At 40.4% G+C, this 14,858-nt stretch overlaps 1 protein-coding gene across 2 annotated transcripts; it reads right to left on the bottom strand.

Annotated features, from left to right (window-relative positions):
* Positions 1-572: 572 nt before the first annotated feature.
* Positions 573-5,869, bottom strand: cfap20 (cilia and flagella associated protein 20). Of its 2 annotated transcripts, none has more exons than XM_021572697.2 (6): positions 5,327-5,869; positions 4,750-4,829; positions 4,558-4,669; positions 4,062-4,250; positions 1,641-1,751; positions 573-727 (listed from the first exon to the last, which is right to left on the bottom strand). In XM_021572697.2, exons 1-6 carry the CDS (start codon positions 5,408-5,410, stop codon positions 725-727), a joined length of 579 nt encoding a protein of 192 aa, XP_021428372.1. In that variant the 5' UTR covers positions 5,411-5,869; the 3' UTR covers positions 573-724. The 2 variants fall into 2 exon arrangements, with proteins under 2 accessions (XP_021428372.1, XP_021428371.1); XM_021572696.2 differs by having other exon boundaries at positions 573-730; positions 5,327-5,866.
* Positions 5,870-14,858: the final 8,989 nt, after the last annotated feature.

Consider the following 14,858-nt stretch of genomic DNA (forward strand, 5'->3'; position numbering starts at 1 on the left):
TACTGGAACTGTGGTCTAGTCAGCCCTCAACCCTTCATGTTCAGTAGGACAGTCTATACATGCCTTTTTTCTTCAGCAAAGGGCCTACTCATTCATGCCCATGTGCCTGACATCTCTACATGAGCCACATAAACCAAATCCAGCCTGTATTCTCACTTCAGAGAAACTAAAGTGCTTAGTTTCTATTGTCATGTATTGTAGAAAGAGTTCGGTTTTAATTCTTTACACTGTTTTCATTCAGGAAGGTTGCTCATTTACAATTTCAAGATTAGTGTGTATTTGATGGGCAGGTAAGAGGTATTTTCAGAATGTGATGTTTGTTTATACTGTAGTAACTCAACTAAATATATATTTTAAGCCCCCAATCTAGTGGGTGATATGTTTCTAGAACCTTGAATACCAGTGTGAAGTCAGATAGGATTGCATATGTAGGTGAGAGTAGATTGTTTTATATTAAATAAAATCCTGCCTGTGGAACTGTAACCTGACTATTTGCTTTCTTGTACATAATGTAATAACCATGAGTTTACTATGTACATTGTTGCACAATAATTGAGAGTTCCACTTTGGAATTTGCTGATTTTTATGCTAAACAATGTTTATTGTGCAGAGAAACAAGAATTTAGGAAACAATCACATGGTTCCAAAATATGAAAGAAAAATAAACATTACAAATTCATCAGACAATCTGCAGATATGGAGGAGGAGAATCGATTCAGCTGCCCTACTGCTATAAAAATACAGAAGACAAACATGTCAATTAGCTACAAGAACTGCAATCCATATTGTACTTTTCTTCAACAGATCATTATTTGAGATGCATATGGACCCTGGTCAAAAAGTAGTGCACTATAAAGGGAATTTGGTGCTATTTGGGGTGCAGACTGTATGAGCTGTAGTCCAGAAGAAATACGAGATTGAACTGAACATCACTGTCAACGTTTCACTCTGTGTTCGAGTCAACATAATATTAGCCCCCTTTCAATGCAACATACGGAAACAAAATGAACTATGCACGACTCAGTCAGATTTAGTTTTAGGCAGAGCGCACCATCGGAGGATTCTATTGCATTGACAGGCACGAGCAGTCATGAATAAATGTGCTTGTTTTGAGATCAAAGCAAGATATTTTTTCCTAGTTATTAGCCCAGTTATAGCTAGTCAGCAATGGAGGAGTGATGGCTTCCAACAAAAGCACAAAATGTGTACATTTCTAGCCATCTTTGAAAAGCGAGTCAGGTAAAAGCTGTTTTATGTCTTGAAGGAGCAGTGCTGTATAAATAAGATCGGTTGCCAATAAGCATCACACTGCTACTGTAGGCTGTATCAGAACTATTATTCACTATTTCAATAGTTAGTTCCATGTTAAAATGTTATGGGATGCATTTTCTCCATTGCTTTTGATGATAGGCGATTCTGGTAGGCCAACATTATAATCAAATAGCCACCGTAGCAAACTAACTTAAGCAGGCCTCAGTGTTCACAGTAAACGCGCGCCAGAGGTGACACAGAATTTTCCCTCAAGTTGGTGCTCAGCAGACCTAAAATTAGCTCAGTGCCGGAATTTATTTTAGGAAACATTGGCTGTAGGCCTACATTATGACAAAATGTATCTTGAAATTGACATTATTTGTGCTCACCTTTGCTTTGTTCTGTACGGGTAAATACAGTTTGAACTCTGCAGGGAGCTCATCCTCCGAGTACAGTCGGTCAGAGAAGTACACTCTCCGGATGCGGCAGTTTGCATGGATCTGGAACAAAATATGTATTTCACCTTTATTTAACCTGGTAGGCTAGTTGAGAACAACTAACCTGGTAGGCTAGTTGAGAACAACTAACCTGGTAGGCTAGTTGAGAACAACTAACCTGGTAGGCTAGTTGAGAACAACTAACCTGGTAGGCTAGTTGAGAACAACTAACCTGGTAGGCTAGTTGAGAACAAGTTCTCATTTACAACTGCGACCTGGCCAAGATAAAGCAAAGCAGTGCGACACAAACAGTTACACATGGAATAAACAAGAGTACAATCAATAACACAATAGAGAAAAAAGTCTATATAGTGTGTGCAAATGGCGTGAGGTGGTAAGGCAATAAATAGGCCATAGTAGCAAATTACAGTTTAGCAAATTAACACTGGAATGATAGATGAGCATATGATGACGATGTGCAAGTAGAAATACTGGTGTGCAAAAGAGCAGAAAAGTAAATAAAAACAATATGGGGATGATGTAGGTAGATTTGCTGTAAATAGCTGATGTAGTTAGGTGATGTAGTCACTGATTTAGTGAGGGAAATATAAATCTCCAGCTTCAGCGATTTTTGCAATCTGTTCCAATCATTGGCAGCAGAGAACTGGAAGGAAAGGTGGCCAATCGAGGTGTTGGCTTTGGGGACGCCCAGTGAGATATACCTGCTGGAGCACCTGCCTTGGGTGGGTGTTGTTATCGTGACCAGTGAGCTGAGATAAGGTGGAGCTTTACCTAGCATAGACCTATAGATGACCTGGAGCCAGTGGGTCTGGCAACGAATATGTAGCGAGGGCCAGCCGACGAGAGCATACAGGTCGCAATGGTGGGTGGTATAAGGGGCTTTGGTGACAAAACAGATGGCACTGTGATCCAATTTGCTGAGTAGAGTATTGGAAGCACTGCATCCAATTTGCTGAGTAGAGTATTGGAAGCTATTTTGTAAATGACATCGCCGAAGTCGAGGATCGGTAGGACAATCAGTTTTACGAGGGTTATGTTTGACGGAGTGAGTGAAGGAGGCTTTGTTGCGAAATAGGAAGCCGATTCTAGATTTAATTTTGGATTGGAGATGTTTAATATGAGTCTGGAAGGAGAGTTTACAGTCTAGCCAGACACCTAGGTATTTGTAGTTGTCCGCATATTCTAAGTCAGAACCGTCCAGAGGAGTGATGCTAGTCGGGCGGGCAGCGAACGGTTGAAAAGCATGCACTTGGTTTTACTAGCATTTAAGAGCAGTTGGAGGCCATGGAAGGAGTGTTGTATGGCATTGAAGCTTGTTTGGAGGTTAGTTAACACAGTGTCCAAAGAAGGGCCAGATGTATACAGAATGGTGTTGTCTGCGTAGACGTGGATCAGGGAATCACTCGCTGCAAAAGCGACATCGTTGATATATACAAAGAAAAGAGTCGGCCCAAAAATGGAACCCTGTGGTACCCCCAAAGAGACTGCCAGAGATCCGGACAACAGGCCCTCCGATTTGACACACTGAACTCTGTCTGAGAAGTAGTTGGTGAACCAGGCGAGGCAGTCATTTGAGAAACCAAGGCTGTTGAGTCTGCCGATAAAGATACGGTGATTGACGGAGTCGAAAGCCTTGGCCAGGTCGATGAAGACAGCTGCACAGTACTGTCTTTTATCGATGGCGGTTATGATATCGTTTAGTACCTTGAACGTGTCTGAGGTGCACCCGTGACCAGCTGATTTGTACTGGTCCAGGTTTTGCAGCTCTTTCAGAACATCCGCTATCTGGATTTGGGTGATAGAGAAGCTGGGGAGGCTTGGACAAGTAGCTGCAGGGGGTGCAGAGCTGTTGGCAGGGGTTGGGGTAGCCAGGAGGAAAGCATGGCCAACCGAAGAGGAATGCTTCTTGAAATTCGATTATCGTGGATTTATCGGTGGTGACAGTGTTACCTAGCCTCAGTGCAGTGGGCAGCTGGGAGGAGGTGCTCTTATTCTCCATGGACTTTACAGTGTCCCAAAACTGGAGTTAGAGCTTCAGGATGTAAATTTCTGTTTGAAAAAGCTAGCCTTTACTTTGCTGACTGACTGTGTGTAAAATGCAGGCAAGGTAATGCAATGTGCCATTTAATCTTATTCCAAACATAGCCTAACTGATAATTCAAAGTTTGACATAAGAGATAGCCTGGTCCCAGGTCTGCCTGTACTGTCTTGCCAACCCCTATGGTCACCAAACTTGGCATGCCAATGACCACAGGAGTTGGCAAGGCAGCACAAACAGACCTGTGACCAGGCTAGGTAAGAGTATAGTGTATCTTGGACCATGACCCTGGTCCATGAGCCTTTCTGACTGACCTGCACACGGAGTGTCTCGATGTAGTTGGTGCCGTAGGCCCGCCGTGTGAAGTCAGACAGGTTGAACTGGATCTGGTTCCAGCCATCGTCCAGCCTCATGGGCATGGTACAGATGAAGGGTTTTACCCGCGTGGTGCTCTGGTAGTTACTGGCCCGAAACCGCCTCCTCACATTCTTGTCATCCAACACCTGCGATTGGAAAGGGAGAGCTAAGCTCAGTCAAACTGATCACTTGTACCCTTTTCACACCACTGAGCCAAACCGAAGCGAGCTGTACTGGACTGGCCTGGTTACGCATCCACCATTGTAGCTGGAACCACACTGTAAAGAAGAATATGAATAGAATTTAAACGAGCCAGTGCAGTACGGGTCAGCCCTCATGGTGTCAATCAGGCATTGTTGTATAAGGAATTGCTTTACATGTTTTACAATATTGTACAGCTTTCTTTGTATACATATGCAATGGATCTGATTGTTGACTTGGATGATAACCTACCTGGACTTCAAAGGTGAAATACTTCTTCAAGTTCTTGATGATCATAACCAAGAAAGGTAGTTTGATGCCAAGTGTCTTCTTTGGGTCTGCCGGACATGTGATGTAAGTTGTGCTGTTGAATTTGAAGAGAAATGGTTAGATGTGGTTGTCCGAGTAAGAGAAAACAGGCTAGTGAACATAGAACAAGCTTACCTGACATTTGTTCCCTCCACTTCAAGCACCAGCGACTGGATGTCATTGTCTGTAATCCGTTTTATGTGGCCGTTCCTGACCTATAGCACAAGCAACATTTTGAAATGGGTAAGCTAGCGTGTACTATTACTTTTAATAAATGTGTTTTATTGAATGTGAACTCAGGAAGATTAGGCAAACTCTGATTAACTAATGGGTATCTAACCTAGCTAATAAACTGACGTTAGCTAGCTAACTAAAGGCCTGATTATGACAGTGGCATGAGGAGTACAATGACAACACAGTAGCCTTCAAATCGGAGTTAAAACAAAGCTTACAGCATGACATGCCCTAATGCTAGCTAGACACTGGACAGTTTATGAGGACAACAAATCAGCTAGCTACTAACTTTAGTAACGTTAGTTAACTTATAGATTTATACTGCATTGTCATGCGCAAACTGGTTATCTAGCTAGTTATATGGCTAGTTAGCTACTTGCTCTCTGGAGCTCACCACCATACCAAGCCCTGCAATAAAGCTAGCCTTGTCAAATTAGCAAGCAAATTCATGCGTAAGCTTGTGTAAATCGTTGCTTACCTTTTTATCCCATATCTGAAGAGGTTTGCTCCCAATGCTATACAATATAGATAGGAATCCACTTTGGAATGTGTTTTTAAACATTTTCTGTGCGTTTATAAAGCCGTCTAATGTGCATGTGTTGTTACTTGTTGCTAACGTTACTTTAGTTCAGCTAATTGATTCAGCTTACGCTTCAACTCCAAATTCCGTGTGGCACACAATAATGGTGCTTCCTTCTGCCTCGCAAAACGCCCAAAAAGATACGCGTCTTCTATGAAAAGTACCTTCAGAAATGTTACTAAAGTTTTTGCCGTCCGGCACCACCGTCTGTACCGGCAATATAAACCATGCACTTGCTCGCCTTTTCCCCTTTTGTGTTGTTGAGTTGCTATAAAATGTCAGGCTGCCGGCCCCCTTATCACAGCGGAATTCATTGTTGACTCGTATCAGCTACCATGGAAACACAACGCTTTAGCGGGGCCAGAGACACTTTTGAGGAGATGGGAAACTCCATAGAGTCAGCTCGTAGTTAGGTGGGGCCTTATTACACCCCTTTCTGTGTTTGCAAAGATTGCCACATGAGGGCGATGCTCGCAAATTGGTGGCAGAATTATGGGGGATTTCTTAGAAAGTCAGCAAAAAAGCCTCTATTTACATGTTGTTTATGCGTGCATTTCACACTACTTTTGGATTATACTTGTACTTTCAGGCTTGTATGAATGCCCTGCTTAATATAATGTTTGTGTCATGGCAAATCAACTGCATTATACTTCAAAAACCTTTCAATCAGAACTCTTAGGCTAGCTTTTGTTACAGCCTATGTCAATGGGCTTTAGCGTTCTATGCCAACAATTCCTGCATCCAAAATAGTTATTTTGCAAAGATAACAACTAAATATAATCTTAGTGACTGTTCAAGCAATAATCTAAACATCATTGTAAAGGGTATGAGAACCCAAAAATATATATTTAGTTTAGAATTCATATAAACGTAAATCTTAGCTATGTTGAATGGCTTTATTTCTGCAGCCAAGTGTCCAGCGCGCATCTGTACCTTATGTCAATGTGTTGTGTCCTGGAAAGGGGTCTATAAATTCCTCCATCAATTGCACAATATAGTTTTTATCCCCTCCTTTCTGTAATATCTCTGGCATGGCTGTCTGTCATGAGGGGTCTGCAACATTGTAACACAATGGGACTGTCTAAAAACATAACTGCAACAGTGTAGCACCGTTTAACTCCCACAATATTTTTTGCAACATCTGAATTACCTCTTCCGTTTCATCAAATAGCTTATTGTGTTTTTGATTAGACATAAAATAAAACTAATTATTTATTCCAATCCCAGAGAAGGTTAAAATTGTTCTAATAACACAAAACAAGATTAGATGATTGAGCCCTATCAGGGCTCCATAATCATCATGTTTAGCCAACAGAGCTCGTGATTTGGCGGGAAGGGTGGGCTTTTTGGCAAACCGACAGAATCCAAGGTAACAAGAGCACAAGGGCAGGGTTAGAAAAGTTGAACTAGTGGTGCGGATTGTGGCGGTGGATATGCATATTTTTCTACCTTCTACAAAGACTGGTAAACTTGAAGCACAAATTATACAATCAGAATGCTACTTTCGGAATTACAGAGTTTATAGTCACGCGCGAATAATAAATAAATTATTTACAGTACCAGTCAAAAGTTTGGACACACCTACTCAAGGGTTTTTCTTTATTTTACTATTTTCTACATTGTAGAATAACAGTGAAGACGTCACAACTATGAAATAACACATATAGAATAATTTAGTAACCAAAAAAAGTGTTAAACAAATCAAAATATATTTTAGATTTTTAGATTCTTCAAAGTAGTCACCCTTTGCCTTGATGACAGTTTTGCACACTCTGGTGACGCGTCTCGTCATCTCTCCTGGGTTCTATTCCATTGTTTTTTATCACACAGCTGGGCACAGCGACTTTACCTTCAATCCAGAATCAAAACAACACCATGATGAGAATGACCGAAGAAACACAACACAATGATGAGAACGACGGAAGAAACACAACACAATGATGAGAATGACGGAAGAAACACAACACAATGATGAGAATGACGGAAGAAACACAACACAATGATGAGAATGACGGAAGAAACACAACACAATGATGAGAATGACCGAAGAAACACAACACAATGATGAGAATGACGGAAGAAACACAACACAATGATGAGAATGACGGAAGAAACACAACACAATGATGAGAATGACGGAAGAAACACAACACAATGATGAGAATGACGGAAGAAAAACAAAATGATGAGAATGAGGAAGAAACACAACACAATGATGAGAATGATGGAAGAAAAACAAAATGAATGGATTGAGGGAACGAACATATGACATATATCCGATGCTAAACCTTTGGATACATTTTTTACACATTTTATTCTTGTCGTGGAACAGGGACAGTACTAGGAACCTCCAAAATGTGTGATATAATCACTGAAACCTCCCTTATTAAATAGATAACACACTGCCATAAAGTGGTGATAACTAGACAGACTAATCATTTCACTGGGTCTTTTTCTCCCCACATTCACTATAAAAAACATTGTCATGTGTACAGCTGTTGTGTTCCAGGCCAGTTCAAATCTATGAAATCTTGAGCATTGAAGTAGATTGAGCACAAACTCAGTTGAATATCTGAAAATGCTCTAGGCCTATTGACAGTGGGAATTGTTCCTACATTGGGTAAAATTTGAAAGCTTGTTTAGGAAAGTAGTCTGCCCTGCTCACGGCTTCCACATACAATACTGCTTTATATGACTCCCTTTGCTATTTTGAATTAGTGTAATGTTTATTTTGTCCTGCCATGTAACTTTAAAAAAAGCATTATATTAACTTTTTCAAACAAGGCAGAATGGGGTTTTGTGCGTTTTACAGCCATTTACCCTTGGGTTCTCAATTAACTTTTTCATTGGTAGCGCTGTAGGCTACAGGAACCCCAGAAAAAAGTATCCTACCTTTAAAGCACATCTCCTTGGGAGATTATGAATTGGTTTAGCTCAACTCTTCGGGTCCTCTCCTCCATCCTCACTTCACCTCCTGTACAAAAAGGTGAAAGGTGATCAAGAAGAGGAAGGGAGGAGAGCAAATGTGGAAACAAATACGCTTGTATGAAATGAGACACTCTTTCTTCACTAGTACGTCATCAGGCAAATTAAGTTTACAGGGATGGAATCCCTAGATAAGTGTGTAAAGTAGTAAAAAGGTCAACTAACCTAGTCAATCAACATCTACAGGTGTTTTATTGTGTCCTCTTCATACAGAATAAGGCTTTCAATTGTTGGCCATTCATTGTGTTTAGCCTGAGGCCAGACTTAAGGGTTACTCATGTGCTATACCAGGCTTCCAATGGCAGTAGCCATGACTTTTACCAGCCATAAGATATGATCAAAAGGGCCTTTTGAAGAAATAATTAGCTGTAGCTTTCCATATGAAACAATAGTGAATTCTGAATCATTATTGAGCTATAGTGTATGTATCATAGTCTCCATTGTAAGATCCCGGTCATGTTTCTATTTAGTATGAGCCCAAGTGTTGTATTTTCTGATACATTTTCTCCCAGGATCAGTTAATTACATATTTTCATTGGATGTGTTATAGTTTATAATTGTGGGCTATTGTTGCTGTTCTACCCTAATGTTTCCACTTCAGCTCAAACCTACAATCCATGCAAACCCTTACTGACTTATGACATATGGAAGAACCTAATGGTGTGTAATTGCTCCTCTCCATGCATAAAATCCCCCAGGAGTTTGGATTTAAGCCTGTAGCTATTTATTTGTTTGTTATCCACATAAATTATTTATCTTTGGTAGATATATTCTGCTATTGGAATGCAGTAAATACTATCATTCTCATTTTGCATGTAGGCCGTGTGCTCAGCGCAGCAACACTGGGCCAAAACATATATCATATTTCCTTTAGGACTGCAGGATGGCTTTTATGCAACTTACTTTCGTTCATTTTTCCCTTTTAGAAATACGTATCTTGGCATAATATATTTGGCAATGTGGCCCCAAAAAGTTGATTGTCCAATATTTGGACATTTGACACATCATTTATTTACCCATCTAGACATTTTGGTTACGTACAAAATGGCACCCTATTCCCTATATAGTGCACTAATTAGGAAATAAGTTACTATACATTATTGAGAAAAAAAATGTAGTTTCTATGCCTGTGATATGTGGTTGTCCCACCTTGCTATCTTAATATGAATGCACTAACTAAGTCGCTCTGGATAAGAGCATCTGCTAAATGACTAAAATGTAAATGTCAAGATGTTGAGTTTTAGATAAATAAATAACGAATCAAGTGGACAAATGTTATAGTCAGACGTATCTCGGACATGGACTTTATTGGCTACATCACAAAACCCATTCCTGACCTAACCGTATCCCCCGTTCGGCCCTTTTCTCTTCGGTATAATAGCCCAAGTACCAGATGAATCTAAACATTGCTGCCTCCCGAGCCACCGCATCCTTCGGTACCATCCACACACTGCTTAAATTATCCAGCAAAGTGGCCCGGCTCATACCAAGCAAGGTAGGATATCTGCCACATGATACCGCAGCGGGACGCACTCTTCTTCTCCCTCTCATCCATCACTTCTCACTTCATCTCATCTGTCAATCAAATGTATTGCTGTGTGGTCTTGAATGACTGGAATAACAGACTGTGCTGTATATGCAATGCACAGGCTATGTAACCATCAATCAATCAATCAAATTTATTTAGTTTGGTGGAGGAGGAATAATGGTCTGGGGCTGTTTTTCATGGTTCGGGCTAGGGCCCTTAGGTCTAGTGAAGGGAAATCTTAACACTACAGCATACAATGACATTCTAGACGATTCTGTGCTTCCAACATTGTGGCAACAGTTTGGGGAAGGCCCTTTCCTGTTTCAGCATGACATTGCCCCTGTGCACAAAGCGAGGATCATACAGAAATGGCTTGTCGAGATCAGTGTGGAAGAACTTCACTGGCCTGCAGAGCCCTGACCTCAACTCCATCCCTGCAGCAATGTTCCAACATCTAGTGGAAAGCCTTCCCAGAAGAGTGGAGGCTGTTATAGAAGCAAAAGGAGGGTCCAACTCCATATTAATGCCCATGACTTTGGAATTAGATGTTTGACGAGCAGGTGTCCACATACTTTTTTTGGTCATGTAGTGTGGTCATGTAGTGTAGTCAAAGGTAGAGGAAAGATGGAGGAGAGAGTGTGCTGAAATAGCAGTGGACCGGATTCCAACCCATGCTGCAGGGATATTTTCCGGAGGCAGCAGCTTGGAACGTCAGACCAGCCTAGACCATGTGAACAAGTCAAGCGAATTCAAAAGTACATCGTCACAGAGTCTCAATACACTTTACAAGAGGGAATAAACAGCAAAAACATCGCTCAGCGTCTCATTATGAAAAGCAACAACAACATCAACAGCTAATTTGTACACTGGCTAATTAAAACACACCAGTTTTCCCTCCCTTCATGTTCTGACCTTAGTTATTTTTGTTATGTCTTTGTTATAGTATGGTCAGGGCGTGAGTGGGGTGGGTTGTCTATGTTAGTTTTTCTATGATTTGCTATTTCTGTGTTCGGCCTGGTATGGTTCTCAATCAGAGGCAGCTGTCAATCGTTGTCCCTGATTGAGAACCATATTTAGGTAGCCTGTTTTCGATTGTGTTTGGTGGGTGATTATTTTCTGTTGTGTGTCTCCACCAGCCAGAACTGTTTTCTGTTGTGTGTCTCCACCAGCCAGAACTGTTTTCAGTTGTGTGTCTGCACCAGCCAGAACTGTTTTCAGTTGTGTGTCTGCACCAGCCAGAACTGTTTTCAGTTGTGTGTCTGCACCAGCCAGAACTGTTTTCTGTTGTGTGTCTGCACCAGCCAGAACTGTTTTCAGTTGTGTGTCTGCACCAGCCAGAACTGTTTTCAGTTGTGTGTCTGCACCAGCCAGAACTGTTTTCTGTTGTGTGTCTGCACCAGCCAGAACTGTTTTCAGTTGTGTGTCTGCACCAGCCAGAACTGTTTTCTGTTGTGTGTCTGCACCAGCCAGAACTGTTTCTGTTGTGTGTCTGCACCAGCCAGAACTGTTTTCAGTTGTGTGTCTGCACCAGCCAGAACTCTTTCTGTTGTGTGTCTGCACCAGCCAGAACTGTTTTCAGTTGTGTGTCTGCACCAGCCAGAACTGTTTTCAGTTGTGTGTCTGCACCAGCCAGAACTGTTTTCTGTTGTGTGTCTGCACCAGCCAGAACTGTTTTCAGTTGTGTGTCTGCACCAGCCAGAACTCTTTCTGTTGTGTGTCTGCACCAGCCAGAACTGTTGTCGGTCGTTTCTCTTTGTTAGTTTTGTTATTTCCGTGTTCATTCTAATAAATATGGACACATACAACGCTGCACCTTGGTCCTCTTCTCCTTCATACGATGACCGTTACAAGTTGAAGTCTCACTAGCTGATGTCACAGGAGGTTGGGGATGATGGGTTTGTGGTAATGGCTGGAGCGGAATTATTGGAATGGTATCGAATACTTTCCATGTGTTTGATGCCATCACATATGTTCTGTTCCAGCCATTATTATGAGCTGTCCTCCCCTCAGCAGCCTCCACTGGTTGATGCACAGAATAATCCAATCTCCTCCTCCTGCTGGGGGGGGGGGGGGGGGGGGGTATTTAATGTATTTATAAAGCCCTTCTCACATCGGCTGATATCACAAAGTGCTGTACAGAAACCCAGCCTAATACCCAAAACAGCAAGCAATGCAGGTGTTGAAGCACGGTGGCTAGGAACGACTCCCTAGAAAGGCCAAAACCTAGGAAGAAACCTAGAGAGGAACCAGGCTCTGAGGGGTGGCCAGTCCTCTTCTGGTTGTACCGGGTGGAGATTATAACAGAACATGGCCAAGATGTTCAAATGTTCATAGATGACCAGCAATAACAAGTGGCACCCTATTCCCTATAAAGTGCACTACTTTTGACCAGAGCCCTATGGTGCCATTTGGGACAGACACACTGACTTTCACAGTATATTATCTTTACCCTGAAGAGATTCTCTGGCTCTTGGCTGCGCTAGGTTGCAGATCACAGTCATTGTTTCCATCTCTTTGTGTCTGTGTCCAGGATGGCTGCATTCCACTGCTCCTAGCTGTCGAAGCCAGGCATGTTGGAATCGTTAAGGGGCTCCTTAGAACTCTAGCCGAGCCTCAGCTTAGGGCTCAGAAAACAGGAAGAGCCAACAAAGGTGTCTGGGGTTGCATGGGCCCAGCAAAATGTGTGATTTATGAATAACAGCTATACTGTAGCATTATTAATAATAATAATATGTTATTGATACATAATAAAGTATGAGTTAGGGTTTGAAAATAACTTAGTAGCTCTGGATAGGAAATCTGTGTAGTTACTAGTCAATTAATGGACAGTTAGGTGAATCAAAAATGATTGACAATTCATTTGATATTAAAGATGCACTCCAGGAACTTAAGCACAACATTAGTAACATATAGTATAAATTGGATTCATAACATTATCATACAAATTGCACATTTAAAAAAAAATAAAAACATAGTAGGACGTAACATATCATACGAAATGGATAATGTAGTAGACAATTTCATGACATACTACACAAACAAACAGAGACCACTTACGGCTCTTCAGCTCCACTTTCAAAACTACTGACTGAAATTATACAGTCAACTTATAGGTGTAATGGTGGGTACACCCAATCAACTATAGTACTATGTCACATAACACCAGTCTAGTATGTACTGTATAACATTATGTCGCATAACACCATTCTAGTATGTATAACATGTCACATAACACCAGTCTAATATGTAGTGTATAACATTATGTCACAAAACACCAGTCTAGTATGTTCTGTATAACATTATGTCACATAACACCAGTCTAGTATGTATAACATGTCACATAACACCAGTCTAATATGTAGTGTATGACATTATGTCACATAACACCAGTCTAGTATGTATAACATGTCACATAACACCAGTCTAATATGTAGTGTATAACATTATGTCACATTACACCATTACACTGTATAACATTGTCATTTACACCAGTCTAGTATGTATAACATGTCACATAACACCAGTCTAATATGTAGTGTATAACATTATGTCACAAAACACCAGTCTAGTATGTACTGTATAACATTATGTCACATAACACCAGTCTGGTATGTATAACATTATGTCGCATAACACCAGTCTAATATGTTCTGTATATCATTATGTCACATAACACCAGTCTAGTATGTTCTGTATAACATTATGTCATATAACACCAGTCTAGTGTGTATAACATGTCACATAACACGAGTTTAGTATGTAGTGTATAACATTATGTCACATAACACCAGTCTAGTATGTATAACATTATGTCATTTAACACCAGTCTAGTATGTATAACATGTCACATAACACCAGTCTAATATGTAGTGTATAACATTATGTCACAAAACACCAGTCTAGTATGTACTGTATAACATTATGTCACATAACACCAGTCTGGTATGTATAACATTATGTCGCATAACACCAGTCTAATATGTTCTGTATATCATTATGTCACATAACACCAGTCTAGTATGTTCTGTATAACATTATGTCATATAACACCAGTCTAGTGTGTATAACATGTCACATAACACGAGTTTAGTATGTAGTGTATAACATTATGTCACATAACATCAGTCTAGTGTGTATAACATGTCACATAACACCAGTCTAGTATGTAGTGTATAACATTATGTCACATAACACCAGTCTAGTATGTAGTGTATAACATTATGTCACATAACACCAGTCTAGTATGTAGTGTATAACATTATGTCACATAACACCAGTCTAGTATGTATAACATTATGTCACATAACACCAGTCTAGTATGTATAACATTATGTCACATAACACCAGTCTAGTATGTAGTGTATAACATTATGTCATGTAACACCAGTCTAGTGTGTATAACATGTCACATAACACCAGTCTAGTATGTAGTGTATAACATTATGTCACATAACACCAGTCTAGTATGTATAACATTATGTCACATAACACCAGTCTAGTATGTATAACATTATGTCACATAACACCAGTCTAGTATGTAGTGTATAACATTATGTCATGTAACACCAGTCTAGTATGTACTGTATAACATTATGTCACATAACACCAGTCTAGTATGTATGACATTATGTCACATAACACCAGTCTAGTATGTAGTGTATAACATTATGTCATGTAACACCAGTCTAGTATGTATAACATTATGTCACATAACACCAGTCTGGTATGTAGTGTATAACATTTTGTCATGTAACACCAGTCTAGTATGTAGTGTATAACATTATGTCACATAACACCAGTCTAGTATGTATAACATTATGTCACATAACACCAGTCTAGTATGTATAACATTATGTCACATAACACCAGTCTAGTATGTATAACATTATGTCACATAACACCAGTCTAGTATGTATA

Source organism: Oncorhynchus mykiss, chromosome 18, assembly GCF_013265735.2.
Source record: "Oncorhynchus mykiss isolate Arlee chromosome 18, USDA_OmykA_1.1, whole genome shotgun sequence".
Taxonomy (NCBI): Eukaryota; Metazoa; Chordata; class Actinopteri; order Salmoniformes; family Salmonidae; genus Oncorhynchus; species Oncorhynchus mykiss.